The 19,643-nt window shown below is 50.6% G+C and overlaps 9 protein-coding genes and 1 non-coding gene across 10 annotated transcripts; 5 read left to right on the top strand and 5 right to left on the bottom strand.

Annotated features, from left to right (window-relative positions):
- The first annotated feature begins 480 nt into the window (after positions 1-480).
- Positions 481-2,984, top strand: BDV14DRAFT_163850 (putative MFS sugar transporter). The gene is made up of 5 exons (XM_073767100.1): positions 481-1,142; positions 1,193-1,439; positions 1,499-1,705; positions 1,779-2,161; positions 2,230-2,984. The coding sequence occupies exons 1-5, from the start codon at positions 707-709 to the stop codon at positions 2,622-2,624; spliced, it is 1,668 nt and encodes a 555-aa protein (XP_073632890.1). The 5' UTR covers positions 481-706; the 3' UTR covers positions 2,625-2,984.
- Positions 2,985-3,072: 88 nt separating this feature from the next.
- BDV14DRAFT_195464 (FAD-binding oxidoreductase) lies at positions 3,073-5,253 on the bottom strand (the record flags this gene model as incomplete). The annotated part of the gene is made up of 5 exons (XM_073772225.1): positions 3,073-3,507; positions 3,561-3,708; positions 3,757-4,210; positions 4,270-4,766; positions 4,814-5,253. The coding sequence occupies 5 exons, from the start codon at positions 5,251-5,253 to the stop codon at positions 3,073-3,075; spliced, it is 1,974 nt and encodes a 657-aa protein (XP_073632889.1).
- Positions 5,254-6,250: 997 nt separating this feature from the next.
- BDV14DRAFT_195463 (uncharacterized protein) lies at positions 6,251-7,635 on the top strand (the record flags this gene model as incomplete). The annotated part of the gene is made up of 6 exons (XM_073772224.1): positions 6,251-6,395; positions 6,443-6,468; positions 6,519-6,555; positions 6,608-6,693; positions 6,744-7,114; positions 7,173-7,635. The coding sequence occupies 6 exons, from the start codon at positions 6,251-6,253 to the stop codon at positions 7,633-7,635; spliced, it is 1,128 nt and encodes a 375-aa protein (XP_073632888.1).
- A 133-nt stretch (positions 7,636-7,768) lies between these two features.
- Positions 7,769-9,595, bottom strand: helE (3-ketosteroid 1-dehydrogenase helE; the record flags this gene model as incomplete). The annotated part of the gene is made up of 1 exon (XM_073772223.1): positions 7,769-9,595. One exon carries the CDS (start codon positions 9,593-9,595, stop codon positions 7,769-7,771), a length of 1,827 nt encoding a protein of 608 aa, XP_073632887.1.
- A 1,374-nt stretch (positions 9,596-10,969) lies between these two features.
- On the top strand, positions 10,970-13,037 carry BDV14DRAFT_163844 (serine hydrolase domain-containing protein). Its single transcript, XM_073767099.1, has one exon. It carries the CDS (start codon positions 11,181-11,183, stop codon positions 12,954-12,956), a length of 1,776 nt encoding a protein of 591 aa, XP_073632886.1. The 5' UTR covers positions 10,970-11,180; the 3' UTR covers positions 12,957-13,037.
- A 182-nt stretch (positions 13,038-13,219) lies between these two features.
- BDV14DRAFT_195460 (uncharacterized protein) lies at positions 13,220-13,846 on the top strand (the record flags this gene model as incomplete). Its single annotated transcript, XM_073772222.1, has 2 exons — positions 13,220-13,617; positions 13,678-13,846. 2 exons carry the CDS (start codon positions 13,220-13,222, stop codon positions 13,844-13,846), a joined length of 567 nt encoding a protein of 188 aa, XP_073632885.1.
- Positions 13,847-14,615: 769 nt separating this feature from the next.
- BDV14DRAFT_195459 (ankyrin repeat domain-containing protein) lies at positions 14,616-15,176 on the top strand (the record flags this gene model as incomplete). The annotated part of the gene is made up of 1 exon (XM_073772221.1): positions 14,616-15,176. The coding sequence occupies one exon, from the start codon at positions 14,616-14,618 to the stop codon at positions 15,174-15,176; it is 561 nt and encodes a 186-aa protein (XP_073632884.1).
- A 932-nt stretch (positions 15,177-16,108) lies between these two features.
- Positions 16,109-16,196, bottom strand: BDV14DRAFT_t17. The gene has a single exon. It is a non-coding gene; the product is annotated as a tRNA-Tyr (tRNA).
- Positions 16,197-16,622: 426 nt separating this feature from the next.
- Positions 16,623-17,749, bottom strand: BDV14DRAFT_186928 (aldo/keto reductase family protein; the record flags this gene model as incomplete). Its single annotated transcript, XM_073770892.1, has 4 exons — positions 16,623-17,145; positions 17,216-17,397; positions 17,470-17,544; positions 17,675-17,749. 4 exons carry the CDS (start codon positions 17,747-17,749, stop codon positions 16,623-16,625), a joined length of 855 nt encoding a protein of 284 aa, XP_073632883.1.
- Positions 17,750-17,976: 227 nt separating this feature from the next.
- On the bottom strand, positions 17,977-19,201 carry BDV14DRAFT_209070 (RTA1 domain-containing protein). Its single transcript, XM_073775562.1, has 3 exons — positions 19,009-19,201; positions 18,715-18,957; positions 17,977-18,641 (listed from the first exon to the last, which is right to left on the bottom strand). The coding sequence occupies exons 1-3, from the start codon at positions 19,169-19,171 to the stop codon at positions 18,190-18,192; spliced, it is 858 nt and encodes a 285-aa protein (XP_073632882.1). The 5' UTR covers positions 19,172-19,201; the 3' UTR covers positions 17,977-18,189.
- Between the last annotated feature and the right edge of the window lie 442 nt (positions 19,202-19,643).

Genomic DNA, 19,643 nt, shown 5'->3' with positions numbered 1-19,643 from the left:
GTTCTGTTTCGGTCCGAACTAAATGCAATACCCACACTGCGGAGCCCCGGTTCACCATCCCCAATATCCCGTGTCCGCCATTGGAATGAAGAACAGCGAAGGATCGAGAATGGGATCATTTAGCGAGGCGTTAGCTTTGAAATTTGGGAGTCGGTTACCTTCTGGAATGTTTATCTTGCCTAATTTGAGAAGGAGTATCCCCGCAGAGAACGAGTCAACCAGTCTGGGGCCACGCACTTGGACTCTCCCCGCGGACATACTCCGAACCCAGAGGCGAATTCTGGAAACAACTGGTCTGAACCATGTTACATGATCGTCGTGCGCGCTGATTGGGGTGAGGATCCGCAGCGCTAGACCAGCAAGCCTTTGCCAATTTAGTCAAGAATGCCGGGCGCCTTGGGCTAGGAAAGCCTGTTTCTTGGTTGTGACCAGTGAGGGATTGCGTCTGGGGCTTTTGTTTCTTGCCAGGATTGGTGCTGTATCTTGTGCTGGTGGGCCGATTAAACAGTGACAGTCGCTGGAAAGTGAGTAGGTAGGGTAGGGTAGAATCTCGTTGCGACAGATAAAACGGGGATCTGCCCCAGACTTGCATTTTTCTTTCTCACCCCGCCCTTTCTCCCCCTTTCCTCCCCAGACATTCCTCTCTCCATACTTTTCTTTGCGAGGGTGTCACTCCCAGATTGTAAAATTTCTGGTTTCCTTCACCATGTCCGAGCCAGAGAAGACAGAGCTCGAGGCCCTCGAGGTCGTGCGCGAGCGCGCCCCCGACGCCGACGCCTTCATCGACGAGATGGAACAGAAACTGGCCGAAGCCGGTGGTCTGGAAAGAGGCTTCTTCCATCTCGAGTTCAAGGACCCGAAGCACTTCACGTGGCTGCTCGTCGCATTCGCCAGTATGGGTGGTCTACTCTCTGGTATTGATCAGAGTGTCATCTCCGGCGCGAACCTTTACCTCCCCAAGGATTTGGGCCTGAATGATCGCCAGAACAGTCTGGTGAACTCAGGCATGCCGCTTGGTGCTGTTGGTGGTGCGCTGATCCTGTCGCCTTGCAACGAGTACTTTGGGCGCAAGTGGGCGATTATTATTTCTCTGATTCTGTATACCATTGGTGCTGCGCTTGAGGCTGGTTCTATTAACTATGGTATGTCCCAGCCTACCAATATCATATGGGGATAAATACTAATAAGTCAGGCATGATGGTCGCTGCCCGCGTTATCCTCGGTGTCGGCGTCGGTCTCGAAGGAGGTACAGTCCCCGTTTACGTCGCAGAGACCGTCGAGCGCCGTATCCGCGGAAACCTCGTCTCGCTATACCAGTTCAACATTGCCCTCGGTGAAGTCCTTGGATACGCCATCGCTGCTATCTTTCTTCGTGTACCTGGTAACTGGCGGTACATTCTTGGCTCGTCGCTTGTGTTCTCGACTATCATGTTTGGAGGGTAGGCAGAGCCCTGCACTATCCACTCAGTACATGGATGCTAATGATTTACTTGTGTAGCATGCTCTTCCTCCCCGAGTCCCCCCGCTTCCTCATCCACAAGGGCAAGACCCTCGAAGCATACAAAGTCTGGAAACGCATTCGCGGGATCGAAACCCACGACGCCCGAGACGAGTTCTACGTCATGACTTCTTCCGTGCGACAGGAGGAGAGCGAGGTTAACGAGGGCGCTCAGAACAAGCGGTTCCCGTGGATGGACTTCTTCACGTACGTCCCACATTCACTCCCCATATTTCTTCTCCTTTACAGTCGAGCGGATGCTAATACTAATGCTGTACAGCCAACCCCGCGCCCGTCGCTCCCTCATCTACGCAAACATGATGATCATCCTGGGCCAAATGACCGGAATCAACGCAATCATGTACTACATGAGCGTGCTCATGGGCCAAATCGGGTTCAACGACGAAGACGCAAACTACATGTCGCTTGTCGGTGGTGGTTCCTTGTTGCTCGGCACAATCCCCGCCATTTTCCTCATGGAGCGATTCGGGCGCCGCTTCTGGGCTACTGTTACATTGCCTGGATTCTTCCTTGGCTTGGTCCTTATTGGCATCTCGTACCAGTTTAATGTCCAGACGAACCTTATGACTGTTGAGGGGTTGTATCTTACGGGTTTGATTGTGTATCAGGGGTTCTTTGGGTGTTATGCTTGTTTGACGTGGGGTGAGTACCAATTTACCCTCCACTCCCGTCATTCTCTTATGAATAAGATACTAATTGAATGTGTGCAGTCGTCCCCGCAGAAGTCTACCCAACCTACCTCCGCAGCTACGGCATGACAACTTCCGACGCCCTGCTCTTCCTAATGTCCTTCATCGTAACATACAACTTCACAGCCATGCAAAACGCCATGGGCAAGACCGGGCTCGCACTCGGTTTCTACGGCGGAATTGCGTTCGTCGGCTGGTTCTACCAGCTTTTATTCATGCCTGAGACGAAGGACAAGACGCTCGAGGAGATTGAGGAGGTTTTCAATCGGCCGACGAGCGAGATTGTGGCTGAGAACTGGGCCGGTGTTAAGGAGAATTGTAGGGATTTGGCGAGATTGAGGTTCCGTAAGGTGTTTCAGCAGTCTACGAAGAGGAGGGTTAGTTTGAGCGAGGCGGATATGAAGGTTGTTGCTTAGATACATACTCTTACTCGAAGTCTCAAGGGGGAGTGGGGTGATATGGTATGAGGTGGAATAAAAACACCATATGGAAAGAGTCGTCGGAAGACCCTAGGTAGGGCTTTTTGTTTTGCTAGCTTGGACATGATATGATGCCGTGCATCGGATCATCCGCAGGACGTGTAACGACGGTACCTATACACGATTATGAATCCACGAAACGTTTCATAACGAAGTTCAAATTATAGCTTCCTTCTTTCGTCTTCTTTTTTTCTCTTACCACAGGTCTTAGGAATGACTTAAGTTCCTGGACTGTTAGTGTAAATTGTCGCGTAAAGTGCAACAATGAAGTATCTTGCGCGAGAGCCGAGCTCGGTCTATCGAAAATATAATTATAAATTATTCTAGATTGATGGATTTCCCGTACAAATACATCCTCCCACATCACCATCTCCCATCCTCATCCTCACGCAGACACAGGACACAACCGCCCATTATTATTCCAACTATTCGGCACCCCATCCACCGTCCTAACCTCCCAATCCACCGCCCCCACCCCCGTAAGCGCAAAAAACACCCCAGTGGGATCAAACCTCTGCTTAAGCTCATAAAGCCTCGCATACGGCTCCCCATAAAATGCCTCTGTCTGATTCGGCTCGATCAAATCGCCTTCACTCATGTACGATCCCGAATCCGGGGCGATGGCGCGCATGGTGTCCATCCAGGACGTGACGAAGGTCGAGTTGTCGTAGATTGTGGACCAGGGGGCGTCGGATGTCCATTGTGTCCCGACGATTATGTGGGCTAGGGCGGAGCGCCAGGCGGGGAGGACGGATGTGTCGGTTGGTGTGGGCATGGATGTTCCGGTTCCGGAGACGTGGAAGCCTGCGAAGAAGAGGCCCTAGTTCGTTTGTTAGAAGGGTAGGATGGGAATTAAGGGAGGGTGCTGTGTACCTTATCGACGCCGTCCTTGTGGGCGGTAGATAGACTATCTCTGCTGGTGTCGTCGGTGAAGACGCTACGGGGCATCAGGCGCGAGGCGGTTTTGACGAGTGCGGTGCCGACGTATTCTTGGGGGAAGGCGACTTCCCATACATCGTGGCTGATATGCGTCAGTCAAGCACAGAGTCGAAGGTCGCGAAAGACATACTAGTTATCAGCATGGTTGTACCACGGAGTATACGTAATGTTCAAGCTGTCAAGAACGTTAAACCACGGAGCAAGTAGAGTCTTGGTCTCAGCGACAGTCATGTTCGGAGCAATGAATGACTCCATGCGGAAGTAGTAGTCGGTAGACCCAGGGTAATCGGTACCGATCTGAAAGGCAGAGGCACCGACGTAGTAATACCCGTAGGTACCGGCGTCGACAAACGTCTCGAAGTTGTCAAAGTAGGAGGAAACACCGGACCAGAAAGCGTCGGCACTGGGGCAGTCGTCGATTGTAAAGTTGAAAGTGACTGAGGTAGTTTGCAGCTGGGGGTGAGCCCTGATGGTCATGGATGTGACGACTCCGATGGTGCTACCACCGCCACCACGGAGCATCCAGAAGACATCGGGGTTTTGGGTAGCGGAGGCGGTGATAAACTGACCGCTAGCCAGGACCACTATAGAGTGTTATCCATCTTCCGTGTGAGTGGTGGGGTGAAAAAGGGAAGGTATATACCTTCCATAGATAGAACTTGATCAGCAGCCAAGCCGTACATACTGCTCAGGGGCGAGTGACCACCACCAGCAGTGTAGCCAGCAAGGCCAACAGTCACAGCCTCACCCGCAACAACAGTGACTCCATTCTCCTTGGCAAACTCATTTGCCTCAAAGACCTGGATACCGGCGCCTACCTTAATAGCAGGTCCAACGTAGCCGTTATCGGCTGTGTACTCGGGGTAAAACTCCTTGTCCTTCAGCCAGTGGGTCCAGATAGACAGAGCGCCTTTACCGGCAGCTTTTCCGTTAAAGTCGTGGCCAGTGTTCTTGACAACCAAGCGAAGGTTCATGTTGCGAGCTAGGTTCACAGCCAATTGAATTTGAGCTACTGTTGTGACATTCACGACATAAGTCGGATATCCACCCTGCTCACAGGTGCTGGTGTAGTTGTATCCAGGCGCCATGCAGGTACGGCCTTCATACAGCGGCAGCATAATAGATGTGGGGTCGTTCATGCTGAGACAAAATTAGAAACAGCCAGGGTTCGGCGTAGGCACACTTACTGTACATCGGAGGTTATCCAGTCCGTGGTAATAGTAGAGCATGCATCCGCATCGTACTCTGGCCAGTCAGGGTAGCAGACTGCGGCCAAAGGAGCGGGCTTGATGAGACTTCCTCCAACGAGAAGGTTGAACACCTCCCATGCAACCTCACTCGGCCACCCATCGTCACCCGGCATGAGCTTGCAACTGTGTTGGGTCGTTTTCAGAGCACTGGCGGTAGCTGACTCATTGCTGAACTGAAACAGATTGGCAATGGACTTGTTCTGTATGGATGCTAGGTCATCGTCTGTCAACTGCACTGCTTCTCCAGCGAACGGAGTAGCAGAAGACGAAACAGTCGTTGTAGCATCTGACAGAGATGTTGCAGCACTCGCACCCTGTCCAATTGCGGAAACCAACCCCGCGAGGGTGATGATCTCAAGGGACGCCAAGTTCCTCATCCTGACTGATGTTTTGCACGGATAGCCGGAAGTAAGACAGCAAAGCGCAGCGGATGATGAGCAAGATGAGGCATTAGTGCCGCTTCTTAAAGGTTCGAGCACCCTCGCTTCTGATCTCAGGAGACAATAGCATTAATGCCATCGGAGATTGCGGATGTGCTAGATTGCTGAGATTTTGCAACGGTTCGAGCATGGTCTGATACGAGCAACCTATTGGATTCTGGCCAGGTCTGTTATTCTTCCTTTGCTCCGCCACTGCGACCTGGAGAGTCTAGGATCGGGAGGTCTGGTCCGAACCCTATACTGTTGGAATAATAACTAATATATGTCCTGTCAGATATGGAGCTAAGCGATGCACTAGCATCTTGGTGAAGCACCGAACTGCACTTAGCCCCGGAGTATCTCCAACGGCGCAGTGGCCATGCGAAACTATTCTCCACGCAGCCCGGGCTTACTGCCCCATTGATCTTCTTGACATTTCGATGAAAGAGTGGGAGAACCGAGGTTGTGCACAAGGAAGGGGGAGTCGATCTTCAATGCTATCTCCAGATAACATGCAACGATAAAGTAAGAAGAGATTCTTGCATTTTGATCTCTGAACCCTTTGTCCACAATATGCGACAGATACTGTAATTTACCCGCAGCCGTAAGCCGAGTCATGCAGAAACATGACAGGAGAAGCGCAACCCCTGGCGTCTTATTCATGTCTCAGGAAGGCATAATCCCGACGCCTTCTTCATAGACCTGCATTAGCGGACTTCAGCCATGTGTTCTAGAGTGTTTCCAAAAGCATGTTGCAGAACCAAGGATGTAACCTTCCCAGCTAATCGGTCACTTCGCCGCCAGACCCTGGTCACCACCGGAGCAGAATAGATTGTGGCTGACTCTTGATTTCGTGACAAACCTCTTGCTGCATTATTATTTGAACAAGGATGAATCTTCCTCTACCCCGATATTTTGGTTCTTTGTTGTTCATGCTGACTTGACAGATCTCAGCATGGATATGCCCCCCGCGGCTGATCTGCCCCACGATAACTTGCAGGCACATGCCATTGGCATGATATTTGCTTTTCCTGCTGTTGCGACTCTTGCTGTTTTACTGAGAGTATATATTCGTGCTTGGACACACTCGTTTGCTGCTGGTACGCACCGCGATCTCCGAGATTGAACCTTGACTCACATAAAACAGATGACTGGGTAATTTGTGTAGCTGGGGTAAGACGCATCCTGGTATCAGCGTTAAACTGGGCTTATAGTTATTCTAGATTCTATACTGGGCAGAAACAGTGACATCGTACTATGGTAATTCCACCTTTCTTACATTCCCTCGTTCGTCCTGACGCTAATTTCACAGTGATCAAATACAACTATGTGGGCTATCACATATGGGATGTCCCAAAAGACTTTCGACCGGATATGGGCGCCAAATTCTCATACGCAGTAGGTAATTCTATTCCCGAACCTCGTTCAGTCTCTCACCGATTCTTCAGACACTACTTCTCTACAACCCAATTCTAGCCCTCATCAAGACGTCTATCTTACTCTTCCTCCTCCGTCTCTCAGGACAAAAAATCGGCGTACGAAGAGCGATCTGGTTTCTGCTAGGACTGAATGCCGTGGCGGCATTGGCTACCTTCTTGATCACTACGTTCAATTGTGTTCCTGTGGCATCAAACTGGAACCCAGCGGCGTATCCGAATAAGAAGTGCATCAATTTTGCAGACTTTGTTACAGCAACTGCGTCCGTATCGATCTTTACTGATTTCCTTGTTTTGCTCATGCCGACCTGGATTGTCTACAATCTGCATATTGCACGGAGACAGAAGATTATGCTTGTTTGTATCCTTTCGTTTGGTTTTGTGTGGGTCTAAACTACTCTTCTCATCTTCACATCACTTTGGTTAATTTGATATTCCTAGAACTGTCCTCGCAGGAATCATCCGCGTCATCCTCCTCGACAACTTCGACCGCAATATCCCCCCCGACTCAACATACAGCGTACTCTTCTGCCTCTCAACAATCGAAGTTGGCCTCGCCTTCGTCGCAGCCTGTGCTCCAGCCCTCAAGCCACTCGTCGTCAGACTTGTTCCCAAACTGTTCAACTCGACAGGCCGAAGTGTACGGAGTGCGCAATATAATTATAGGCCCGAATATGCGTACGCTATGGACCCGATTTCAAGATCGCGGAGGACGCAAAAGGGCGAGACTATTACATCTGTTGAAGCTGCGGATGATGAATCGGTTGGGAGGGGTCGAGGTCGTAATCGCAAGGACGCTATTATGTTGACGACTGAGACGGAGGTTAAGTGGGATGATCCGCCTCGTGGGAGAGCCCATGGTCGAGATGATAGTACGGAGAGCTTGGTGCAGCCGGGGAGGTAGGGCTGTTGCTGAGGACAAGAAAAGAATTAGATGCACTGTGAAGTATTTGAAGGTATCTCCAGACGTTTTAGAACCATGATTGTTTCTTATGTATGTACATAGACTTTCCTCTTCAACAACATGATGTGAACATCTAATTTCGACTCCTGGTTCCCACGAAATTAGCAGCGATAAATCCATGCGTCATGGCAGGACCTAAGGTCGATCCAGCACCCAGATACGTCCTCCCCATAATACTCGCAGCCGTATTCCCAATAGCGAAAAGCCCAGGTATATGTTCCTCGTCCTGCCCCAGTACACGCTGGAAGTCATCAGTTAGTAGACCCCCCTTCGTCCCTAAATCCCCAGGCCAGATCGCAATAGCGTAATATGGCGGTCTCGTCAATGGTCCCATATTGGAGTTCGGCCGCACAGCAGGGTCGCCGAAGAACTGATTGTAGGCGTATCTTCCCTTACCAAAGTCCTCATCAACACCCTTCGCTGACATCCCATTATACCGCTTCGTTGTCTCTACCAGCCCAGTCGGATCAACCCCAATCTCCTCCGCCAACTCCTCCAACGAATCCGCCATGAATATCATCTTCTTATCCAGCGCCTCCTGACTAGGTCTCTGTCGCGCCATAAGCCGTCCAAGGCTATACCGTTTTCGATAATTTTCATCCATCACCAACCAAGCTGGAATCGCTGTTACCCCCTCAACATTATTCCTTTCATACATATCATGCCCCGCATCCGTATAACTCTTCGCCTCATTCATGAATCTCTTTCCCGTGGAATCAACAATAAAGGCATGCGGGAGGCACCGCTCCATAAGCGTGAAATGCGGCTTGAAATTTACGGGGTCGAGTATCGTTGGTCCCCACCATGCGTCGTCCATTAGTGATGTGAGGGCGCCGATGCGTATACCTTCGGTTATGGCGTCGCCTGTGTCGCTTTTTGGTGAGCTTGTCCAGGATGTAGTGGATAGGGATGGGAGGTATTGCTGTCGCATTTGGGGGTTCTGGGCGAAGCCCCCGGCTGCCAGGAGGATGCCGTGGATTGCGCGGATGGTTGTTGTCGTAGATGTAGATGGAGAAAGGGATTTCACTTCTGCACCCAGAACTTCGCCATTTGATCCCTGGATGAGTTTCGAGAGACTCGTCTGGAGACGGATATCACTTGCACCATTCTGAAGATTCAGATAAAGCAACTGTGCCACCAGACCCCGTCCCATACTAGCCAGCCTCTGACCCGCCAAAGTCTTTAATACCAACGGCACAAGCTTCCCCATCGCCTGGAAAAGTGCCTTGGGGCTAGACATCATCCGCGTGAAAAGCGCCGCGTCCCCCGTTGAGATCGCGACGGGCATTATAGGCGCCGGTAATTTCTCTTCCCACTGCCCTAACTTCTTTACATCAAATGGAACACTCTCGATACTCCTCCCCCCACCCTTCCCCATCGCCCCAGGTAAATCGGGGTAATAATCCGGATACCCCCTCGTAAACATAAACTTGAACCCCAACTTGCTCAAGAACGAAACCATCTCTGGTCCGTGAGTAACGAAAGCCTTTCGCCGAGCAATCGAAGATGCGGATCCTACATTCCCCACAGCCGCGGCCAAATACTGAAGCACTGCATCTGGTGAATCTTTTATTCCGCACCCTGCTGAAACGGGGTTACAGGGGATCCAGAGCCCGCCGCCGGATATTGCTGAGGCGCCGCCGATGGTAGGCTGCTTTTCGATTAGGATTGTGCGGAGGCCGTGCGATTTAGCTGTGAGGTTTGCGGTTAGGGCGCCGGCGCCGGAACCGATTATTAGGAGGTCGGTTTCTTCTGTGAAGGTTGGGGCAGTTTGGACAGTTGAAAGAACCCTGCAGGTGGTTGGGAAGAAGCGAATTGGAAGATTCGAGGGCGGTCTCAGCATACCCTGCGCACGGGTAAGGGTATGCGTAGGCCCTTTGCGCCTGAACCAGCAGAGCATCGTAGACTGCATGAAGACTCCACGTAAATGTCTTGTTTTAGCAGTTGATTAGATTTAGATCCCTAGAGTAAAAAGAGTAGCACAGAAACAGTAATTTGGATCCCTCACCATCTCACGAATGTCAGCCGCGGGAACCAAGGCGCAGACCCCGCCCCGCGCGCTTTGTGCAATATAGGGCTTAGTGGCCAAGTGCTATACCCTGGGCTTGCCATGGGTTTTCTCACTGGGGTCGGTGACAGGTTGTCGCGTTTAATCCCAGTGTTGAGTCTATTTATGCTACACCTGATGACAGATGACTAGGTCTAGCAAATATTTTGTAGTGGGTTGAATCGGGCTCGGGCATTATGAGTGGTGCTTCTCAGCCGCAGATATGGTAACGAAGGATAAGGTTAATTCGATAGGTCATGACCCGGGTCTCTGCTATTACCTATTACAGGAAGCTGGTCTCCTAACCTTATAACCTAGGGCGTCGACGGTATCACGTTTCGGATTCTTTTTGCGCGGTATACCAATGAACTGTATGATTGTGGAGTATGCCACAATCTTCCATCGGTTTAGTTCCTCCAAAATTAGCGATGCAATTCCTTATTAGACGGCAGAGCCAATGGGATGTCGTCGCTGGATCTCTTCACCTGCGGTAAGGCCGCACGGCACGTCAAAGTGCGTTGGGGATTTCCTGTCGGCCACATGTTTCTCTTGTTAGACTAAGCTTCATAGGGCCTCACGCAGCGACGCTTGACTTGTAAGGCTGAGGGCTTGAGTTATGATCATGGTTCCTGGGGAAGGAGTAAGGCTGACAGCCAAGTTCCAAGTCAAGCATCTTTATCCGCCGCAGGATTATCAGAGTACGTCGTTTTTGTCCGGTTCGTGGTCTGGTTTGGACAAGATGCGAATCCTTCTTTGTTCGCCGGCTTTCCCGTCTGAGCACACGTCCGAGCAGCACCTCTCCGACTCGTATTCATGCAGTCGTGATGTCATGCCTGCACATGGGGCATGTTCGTATAGCCAGTGGCCTGGACGAACTAGAGCTAAGCGAACTCGCCTACAACCGGATTGGCAAGTCAACAAACACCAGAACTCACCGTATGACGCTGATCAAGGCTTGGGAGCACGTTATTGTGGGGGCTGATTGCTCCTTCTCGCGCAGCATGTTCCCATGGAAGGAGCGTACACCGCGATCACCGTAAGGCTTAGATGTGGCAGACTAACTGTTTTGGGTTGGATCGCGCGCGCCCAATCATATTCAGAAGAGTTAGGGCTGGCTGGGCGTATGAGGTCAGCCAAGTTGACGCCAATAACGCACAGGGCTCGATCGTCGCCGTATTACACTTAACAGGGGAAAGCGTGCCCGGACAGGTCACTTCCTAGAGTGTCCTAGGACCGTGGCGCAGGAACAAGAATCTCCAGTCTGGAGATTCGCGATCAGATCCGAGCAGTTGGTTTCCATGGCATCATCTCCCCGGGCAAGGACCCGTGGGTCCTGGGCGCATTGTCACTGCCTCGTTACTGCTGTATAAGATGCTGACAGTTCCTTCAATCTTTTCGGGATCGGTAACTCCAACCATTCCTGTGCTCATCTGCCACCATGAGGCTTCACAACTCTCTCTATCTGACATCGCTATGTCTGCCCGGTGCTCTCTCCAACTTTCTGGGGCCCATCTACCCTGCGCCCCGCGATCTCTCCAGTCGGAATAGTCTCGTTGCGAAGGCGTTCAACAACCTCACAAGAGCTTTTGACTCCAGCTTCCGCAGTCACGCAAACACGACTCTATCCGAGCTGAGCGACCTGACGTTCTCCGTCGGTCTTTTTTCGTCTCGCGATGCCGGTGCTGAAACCCTTCAGTACCACCATGCTTCTCCTGAGACTGCCAACTCTACACTTGGTACGCGTCAGCCCGACGGAGACAGTATCTACCGCATTGCTAGTGTGTCCAAGCTATTCACTGTCTACGCCGGCTTGATCGAGCTATGGCCCCAGGACTGGGAGCTTCCTCTGTCACAGATCTTCCCAGAATTGGTCCAGCCAGACGACGATGACATTGACATTACTTCCGAAACTCAGTGGGACTATATTACACCTTGGTCTTTGGCCGCCCAGTTAGGGGGTGTCGCCCAATATGCTATCCCTTGGACCCAGGACTTGCTTATCATCAGTCCGGAAACGATAGCGATTCTGGGTCTGCCAGCTGTGGATCAGTCCACCCTCGCGACTCTGTATCCTTGTACAGCCGACGCGCTGGCAGGATCCACTGTCAATTGCACAGCGAGCGAGTATGCCAGTGGAGCCTCCGGTCTTCCTCCCATCGCGCAGCCATGGTCCTCGCCCGTATACTCAAACAATGGATTTACCCTCCTCGGTATGGCGCTTGCCAATATTACCGGCAGGTCAATCGACGAGCTCTACCAAGGAACGATCTTTGATCCTCTTGACATGCAATCATCCTACTCTGTACCTCCACCGGAATCAGATTGGTCCCACGGCGTTGTTATTAGCCCCATTGAAAACAACTGGGCCTCTGACAACGGCCTCTCAAAATCATCAGGTGGTCTCTACTCAACGCTCAATGATCTTGCCAAATTCGGCACCAGCATCCTAAACCACACCCTTCTTTCACCCCTTCAGACTCGCCGCTGGATGAAACCCCTCACCCATACGTCGACCCTCTACAACTCTTTCGGCGCACCTTGGGAAATCTACCGCTATGAACACCCAGATACCGGCCTCATCACTGACATTTACACCAAACTTGGCGACTCGGGCTTCTACGGCAGCATTGCCCTCTTCATCCCCGATTTCGACGCCGGATTCAACGTCATCACCGCCAGCTCACAAGATACCAAGCGAAGCAACCAAACACTAGACCTCATCCAGGCCGTTTCTGATGCCGTTATCCCCGCTCTAACCAAGCAAGCTGCCGTCGAGCTGCAAGAGAATTACGCTGGCACCTACGTATCCACAACCAAGGGCCTCAACACATCCATAACCTTCGCCCCCGCCCAGGACGGCGTACCCGGCCTCGAAATCACGCACTGGATCAACAACGGAACAATCTTTGGCATCAGACAAAGTGCTCAAGCCGCCGGCTGGAGCGGGATTTACAAGCTGCGACCTATTATCTCGCCTGAGGGCGATGAGGGCAGGATTGTCTTCCGGCCTGCGTTCACGCCGCAGGATCCTGTCCGACCACGGGATCCGTCGAACCTCTTTAGGAGTTTCTATGATGGCGATGATAATGCCTTCCTCGGTCAGACGATTTATGCGCAGCAGTTTGTCTCGTCGTTTATCTTTGATGTTGAGGCTGATGGGTCTGCTTCTGGTGTGGAACTCCCGGCTTGGGGGGTGAATTTGGAGAAGCGGTGATTTGATATGTGTATTCTAGCCGGGCCGTGCATGATAGATTTCGATTTAGTTCATACTTCGCATGCCTAATAATACTTCTGCTCATGACTCAAGCAGTGGATCAAACAGTGTAGCCTCTTCACGTGGCCTTCTATGCCCCCACCTTCCTAACAAAGTACCTGCGACCCCCTATCCTAACAATACCTACCTAATAGAAGGCGGGTCCGAGAGACTCGTAACCAGGCCTAAAATCGCTCCTACCTTGCTCCTGGAGCCCTTCCATTATGGCGGCACATGAAGGGCTGCCCCCAACTTTTGCATCTCTCCTCCGGCTAGTCGCTGACATCGCGCAACTAAGCTACACCTGTGCGCGGCTAATCAAAAATGGACCAAGGGCTCAGTACCAATATTTACAAGAGATATTTCACCTGCTCAAACATTTACTCTCTCTTGAGCAAGGTGCTGAACTTGCAGACTGGGACCTCTCTCCTCCATCTTCACCGAACTCTCCTCCAACGCTTGACGAGGAGACGACCTCCGCTTGCTATGATGGTCTATTTTCTTTATATGCCAATTTGAAGGGGCGGATGAAGGGGTCACCGGTTATTCATCCGCTTCATGAGAGGGGGTGGAAGGGTTATCTCGAGGGGATAAGTAAGTGTCGCTCTCTCCTTGAAATGCAGTATGTCTAGACAGTTCGCCTGACTTCCATCTTCCAATGATTTGCTAACATTGGTTATAGACCCCACTCAGACTATTATATGAGAAATGCTTCTCTAAAGGGAGAGCAACTCCGAAAATTGCTCCTCACATGGCTTCCGGGCCCAGATGCTTCTCTGCGACGACCGTCTCCCTCTCCAGGGACGGGTGACTGGTTCCTGGAGAAGGATGTCATTCAACGGTGGATTTAGGGCTCTACCGGGCTGTTGTGGTGTTATGTGCCGCCAAGGGTTGGGAAGAGCTTTTTGGCTTCTCGCGTCGTTGACCACCTACAGTGCAACAAACCATTGACAATCTACCATTTCTGCGACTCTGTTTCGCGGCAGAAAAACAAAGCTATCCATGTTCTCCAGGATATCTTGCTGCAAATCATCGAGCAGGGCAATCACGAAGCTCTCACAGTCTTGAATGAATCGTGCGCCGACCCCAGCAAGCTCCAGCATTTGGACACCACTGCATTGGGCCTGCGTCAGCGGCCAGACTGACCTAGCGAAGTCGCTCTTAAGCAATGGTGCAAATTTCAATGCTCAAGATAGTCGAGGCTGGACTCCATTATTTTGGGCGGCTTTCCGAGGCGGCGTTGAGCTTATTCAACTACTTCTAGCAAATGGCGCGGGCCTCTACATTAGAATTATGGGATGGACATTTCTGCATTGGGCCGTCGGCGGTGGATACCCAGAAGCTGTGAAACCTCTTCTGGCCCATGACTTTCAGCTAGGATCCCTAGAGACAGAAGTAGGCATTATGAGTGTTCAGGATGCCGCGGACTACTCTGAAATCTCTGCCCCCTTGGATATAGCTATTGAAGGCCAAGATGCCGAAATCTTCGAGCTGGTGATTCAATATCTCCAACCCAGCGATGACATTCACCACTCAAAGCTCAATCCTATATGAAGACCCGGAAAACTTGACCGACCAGCAGGTACGAGGCTCAGTCACAACCCTTGGAAGCAATTTACAATGGCCGAACAGACTAACGGACGAGACCCTGAATTGTGGAAACTTCTTGGTACATTTGCCAACAATCCAAGGCCGTACGGGACTGAGTCCACGAAGTGGAAAACAGCTTTGCTAGTATGTGCCATCAGGGATGATCAACTTTCAGCTGTCCAGCTTCTGGCTGGGTCCGGTGCAGACAATAGTATGAATGCACTCTACGTCGCTGCTCGTCGAAAAGATCAGAGATATGTGCGTTGCTTGATGGAGCATGGCGCGGACCCAAACACGCCTTTCTGGCGACGCACCCCACTGCATGAAGCTATTTTGGGTGGGTTTGTTGACACTGCTGCGGCTCTCATTGACGGCGGAGCAGATGTCAATCAACTGATTACGCACCAATGTAGGGACGAACCGTACTTCCTCCGAAGGTTCGGGTTGGAAGCGTATGGAAACCCAGTTGGCGCAACCCCTTCAATACAGGCGTGTGGCTTCGTCTTTCATCCGAACAAGCCAGAGCTTGCAGTTCAACTAGCTCGTCTACTTCTGGAGCGTGGTGCTGATCCCGCCGCTGCTAATACTTAAGCGCGTACAGCCCTGCATTATGCGCTGAAGAGGCCATATTTGCCCCTTTTCAATCTTCTTCTTGACTATGGATATCCTACAGACGCACGATGCAGCTTCGGTCAATTACCTATACACATATTGGCCAACTAAAGGACCAGATTTTGCAATGAGCGCCGAGACTGGCATCCTCAAGATCTACCCAAATAACACGGGTGCTTCTAGATGCATCAGCAGATACAGGTTTAGACATGCTAAATACACCCATTCGCTGTCGACGAAATGCGGCCAATGAGGCGATCGGTCCAGGCTTGGACAGTGAAGATTGTCCGCCCCTCGTCGTTGCAATGCGACAGAGAAACTGGGACATCACCCTAACGCTTCATAAGCTTGGAGCTCAAGTACCAGTAGAGGAAGGTCTCGGCGTTCCTCCCCCCTCTCCCGTCGATCCAGAAACATTCATAGATTTTGATTTCCCGGTCGAAGATTATTAGGTCCTTCTCGAATATAGCGCTGATCCATGTGCACGTACTACACCCAGTAAACGGTATTTGTTTGCCTCGAAGAGATTGAGTATCTTGTACTGCATACGGGCGACTTTCAAGGGAGACGGGGAGGGGCGCTTTATACTGAGCGGTTACGCATCGCGGAGGTATGGGTGGGGTTGGGGGCTGGGAATACGGCTGGTCAAGCTGTCAATGAATTTGGGATAAACGAGGTTTTGAGGTTTTAAGGAATTTCCGGGTTTATGGGATACGTTGAGGGGTGGGCTGGTGAAGTGGAGAGAGGAGGAGAGGTTGAGGCGGGAAAACGGAGAAGGTACAGAGGTGTTCGTGGAAGACGAGGATAGTGACAAAAGTGAAAGCGAAGAAAGCGATAACTAGACTAATCAACAAAAAAAACAACTAGCCTAGTATTAATTATTATAGTAATAATTATAAAGGACAAAAAAGTCCCTCGACCCGGAGTCGAACCGGGGATCTCTCGATGAAATGCCAGATATTACAGTCGAGCGCATTAAACCAACTATGCTATCAAGGGATTGTTGAGAAACGGTTTCTTTTTATGTCTTATATTCCATAACAATTCCTCGGGAAAATTGTGTTATTCTCAACAGACTTCGTTTCGTCGGTTCTCGTCAGAATTGCAGGGTAATGGGGTTTTGGCGGCATTTTAATGGGCTCAGAAGAGTTCCTTGGCTTATCTGGACTAATTGGCACACATCAAACGCGTTCCTTCCTCGCGAAAAAGCCCGATCGTGCCCTGTCGCACTTTCCTTGTGTTGTGGGTAGAAATATGTATCTGTACCCATGTCGCAGTTTACCCCATCATTCCATCAACTCATACGAACAAATCTCATACGAACAAAATAAGAGGCCAAACTTTGATTTTTCTCTTACCACGATCGCAGTTTATTTATACCCTGATATCTTTTAGTTCCCCTTACACTGCATCGGAGAAGACAATTTAATTCGTATCAACAGTAGGATCCCAAGCACAAGGCTCATACTTGCCCGTATCAAGCCTCTTCATGTCTTCGTCGGATAAGTTGAAGTCGAATACATCGGCGTTTTCCTTGATTCGTTCGGGAGTGACACTCTTCGGCAACGGTACAAACCCCTTCTGCAAACTCCACCTCACCAATACCTGCGCAGTGCTCTTTCCATATTTCTTCCCCAGCTCTTGAAGAACAGGTTCCTCGGATCGCGTATTCCGTACTAGAGGCGAGTACGCCTCTACAACGGCTCCATGTTTCCTTAACCAGGATACAATGTCAGGGCGCGCGAGCCACGGGTGGATCTCGTATTGCCCGACATCGATAGGCGACGAGGAAGTGGCGGTTATATGCTCTTGGAGTTCATCTAGATGATGTATTCCGAAATTCGAAACACCGATCGAGCGCGTTTTCCCTGATTTCTGCGCTTCCACGAGGGCGTCCCATGTTCCTAGTCTGGCGGGTTTGCCGCCGTAGGGGGCGTGGATTAGGATGCTGCATTGCGCGTTTAGATTAGCACCACCATAACATGCGAGTCAAGGGGAGGTAGGTAAGAGAGAAATACAGATCAAAATAATCCGTCCCAGCCTGCTTAAGACTCTCGTCGATACTTTTCTTCGCATTCTCGTATCCGTTTGCCTTTGGTGGGATTTTGGTCGTTAGGAAGATGGAGGAGCGTTGTAGGCCGGAGGTGGATATTGCGGCGGTGACTTCTTTTTCATTTTTGTAGGCGGCTGCTGAGTCGATCTTTTCGCACATTCGAGAGTTAGCCAAGAAAAGGAGGTTGAGAAAATGGAGGGCGGATTGGGAAGAACGAACGTGTCTGTACCCGAGCTTCAGGGCTTCGACGGTAACTTTTTCTGCTACATTCGTTGGACTGGAATCAATCATCAGCTTGGAGCCTGGACTGCTGAAAGTAATAATCGTACGTTTGGTAGACCTGCAGATACCAATGTTAGACTTTGGCCTCGCTGCAAATAAGCTTATCGGGGTATGCAGGTGGAGTATGGATGGTGGTACGCACCCCATATCCTAGCACAGGGATCTCGTAGCCCGAGAGGAGCTTCTGGGTCGATTTTATGGTGAGGTTCTTGGCCATTTTGCTTGTTTGTAAGCTGTAAGAAGAATTGAGAAGAAGCTCGTGAAGAAAGGACTATGTTGTACTCTAACGTCATTCTTATCGGGTGTGGAGAAGGGAAGGGATGACCGGATGGTTCCGCGTGCTCCGACGGGACGGCCGCTTGTTTCCCGTCTCTACCTAAGTATAGATGAAGATGTCGGAATCGCAGTCTGTGCATTATTTTTGGAGCGCAAGAAGGGCCATAGCTCATATCGAGGTATCATTGTTCAACAAACGCTGTCTTGACAAACAGAAGAGAACTGAATCCAGACGCTATCTAAATCAAACCCATACCAGAACCAAAACCACAAACAATCAATGCCATCTATGTATAGGTACCAACAACAAGCAAGCTAAGTCATACCAGATAAAAAAACCCAGAGCCCAAGCCATCTCTAGTATAAATGGATGCACCGGGCCTAAAGCGGAACCTCACTAAACCCCCCCCTCCCCCTCTTCCCACCCCGAATAACATAACTCGGATGCCACCAATTCAGCACCCCCATAACACCAACCATAAGCACCGCATCAAAAATATAAATAAACACCTCGTGCGTCATAAGATACCCACCATACCCATCAATGAATTCAATAAGTCTAAACACCGATCGCACAAGAATAAGTATGGAAACGGCATAAAGCGCACAAAGCAACGTCACCCAGTTCCGCGCGGTAATGTTGTTCTTAAGGGACCAGTGCATTGTTGACTCTGTTGATCGGGCTGTGGGTGTTTTGTTTATGCGGATGTGGAAGAGGATACTTGTTATGAGGAAAAAGCCGAAGAAGAGAAGTTGGATTATCAGGCCGGCGATTGTGATTGTTTCGCCGGTTGAGCGGCTGTCGGGGTTGTCGCCGGCCATGAGGCCGCCTCCTGTAGACAATTATTAGCATCGTACTCGTCAAGGATAGGGCTTGTGAAGTTGTTTGAGTGAATGTGGACGCACCAGCACACTGCGCTAAAAAGGAAACAACATCGCCTGTGACAAAGATCTTGGTCATCCAGTTTACGCGCACGACGCTAAGGTGTTCGGCGTCGAGATGTACGACTAATCGACCTAGGACCATGTATATGGATGCTGCGTAGAGGGCTGGCGCAAGGAGGATAAGGACTGTTTGGAGTGCGTAGAGGGGGATTGAAGTGTAATTGTTGTGGCTGGCGGCGCGGAAGATGTAGCCTAGGACTTGGACTGTCTCGAATATTAGTATAGTGTCAGTGAGAAGGATGTAAGGCGACGCACAGATTCCACCGATAATAAACGGAATAAAATAAAACGCCCTCGTCTTGACAAGTTGAAAACTATGGTATGCCGTCGAAACACCGAAAAGGACAATGAAGATGGCTGCGGCAGGAATAGAGGGATTGTACCCGTAAATATTGTGGTCGTTGTCGTCGCCTGCCATTGCTTTTGTTTCGTTACCAGTTGATAGAATGATTGAGTTATTTCCTCAAGTATGCAGGAAACTCTACTCTATATACCCACCCCCCTCGCATTCGCATCGCATTCGTATAGCACAGCCGCCTTAAAGTCCCATAGTTTTGATCTCTGGAGCCTGGACCACAATGCACCGTACTCCGTATCTCGCGTTCGCGTTCGCTTTCGTTTTCGTAGACCCACTGTAGCTTCAATTACCCAATGAAAATTCAGATTAAGGGTCTGGACCATTACCAATCGTGAAAATTGTTGCCCTGTCGTCTCGCTCAGCCCTTGTCGGTCTCGGATTCGTTCCTCATTCGCTGAAAATTGCAGGATGGGTCGAATGTTGTTGCCTGCGCCAAGACAGAATGGTCACTCGAAGCTTACATATTCTATACCCTATGGTGAATTGTCAGTGCTGTTTGCTCTTAATCAACGTCTGACGTTGGATGATTATC

The sequence above is a fragment of the Aspergillus stella-maris genome (genome assembly GCF_047715825.1).
Source record: "Aspergillus stella-maris strain CBS 113639 unplaced genomic scaffold BDV14scaffold_3, whole genome shotgun sequence".
NCBI classification, from domain to species: Eukaryota; Fungi; Ascomycota; class Eurotiomycetes; order Eurotiales; family Aspergillaceae; genus Aspergillus; species Aspergillus stella-maris.
This window is presented reverse-complemented; position numbering and strand designations above follow the sequence as displayed.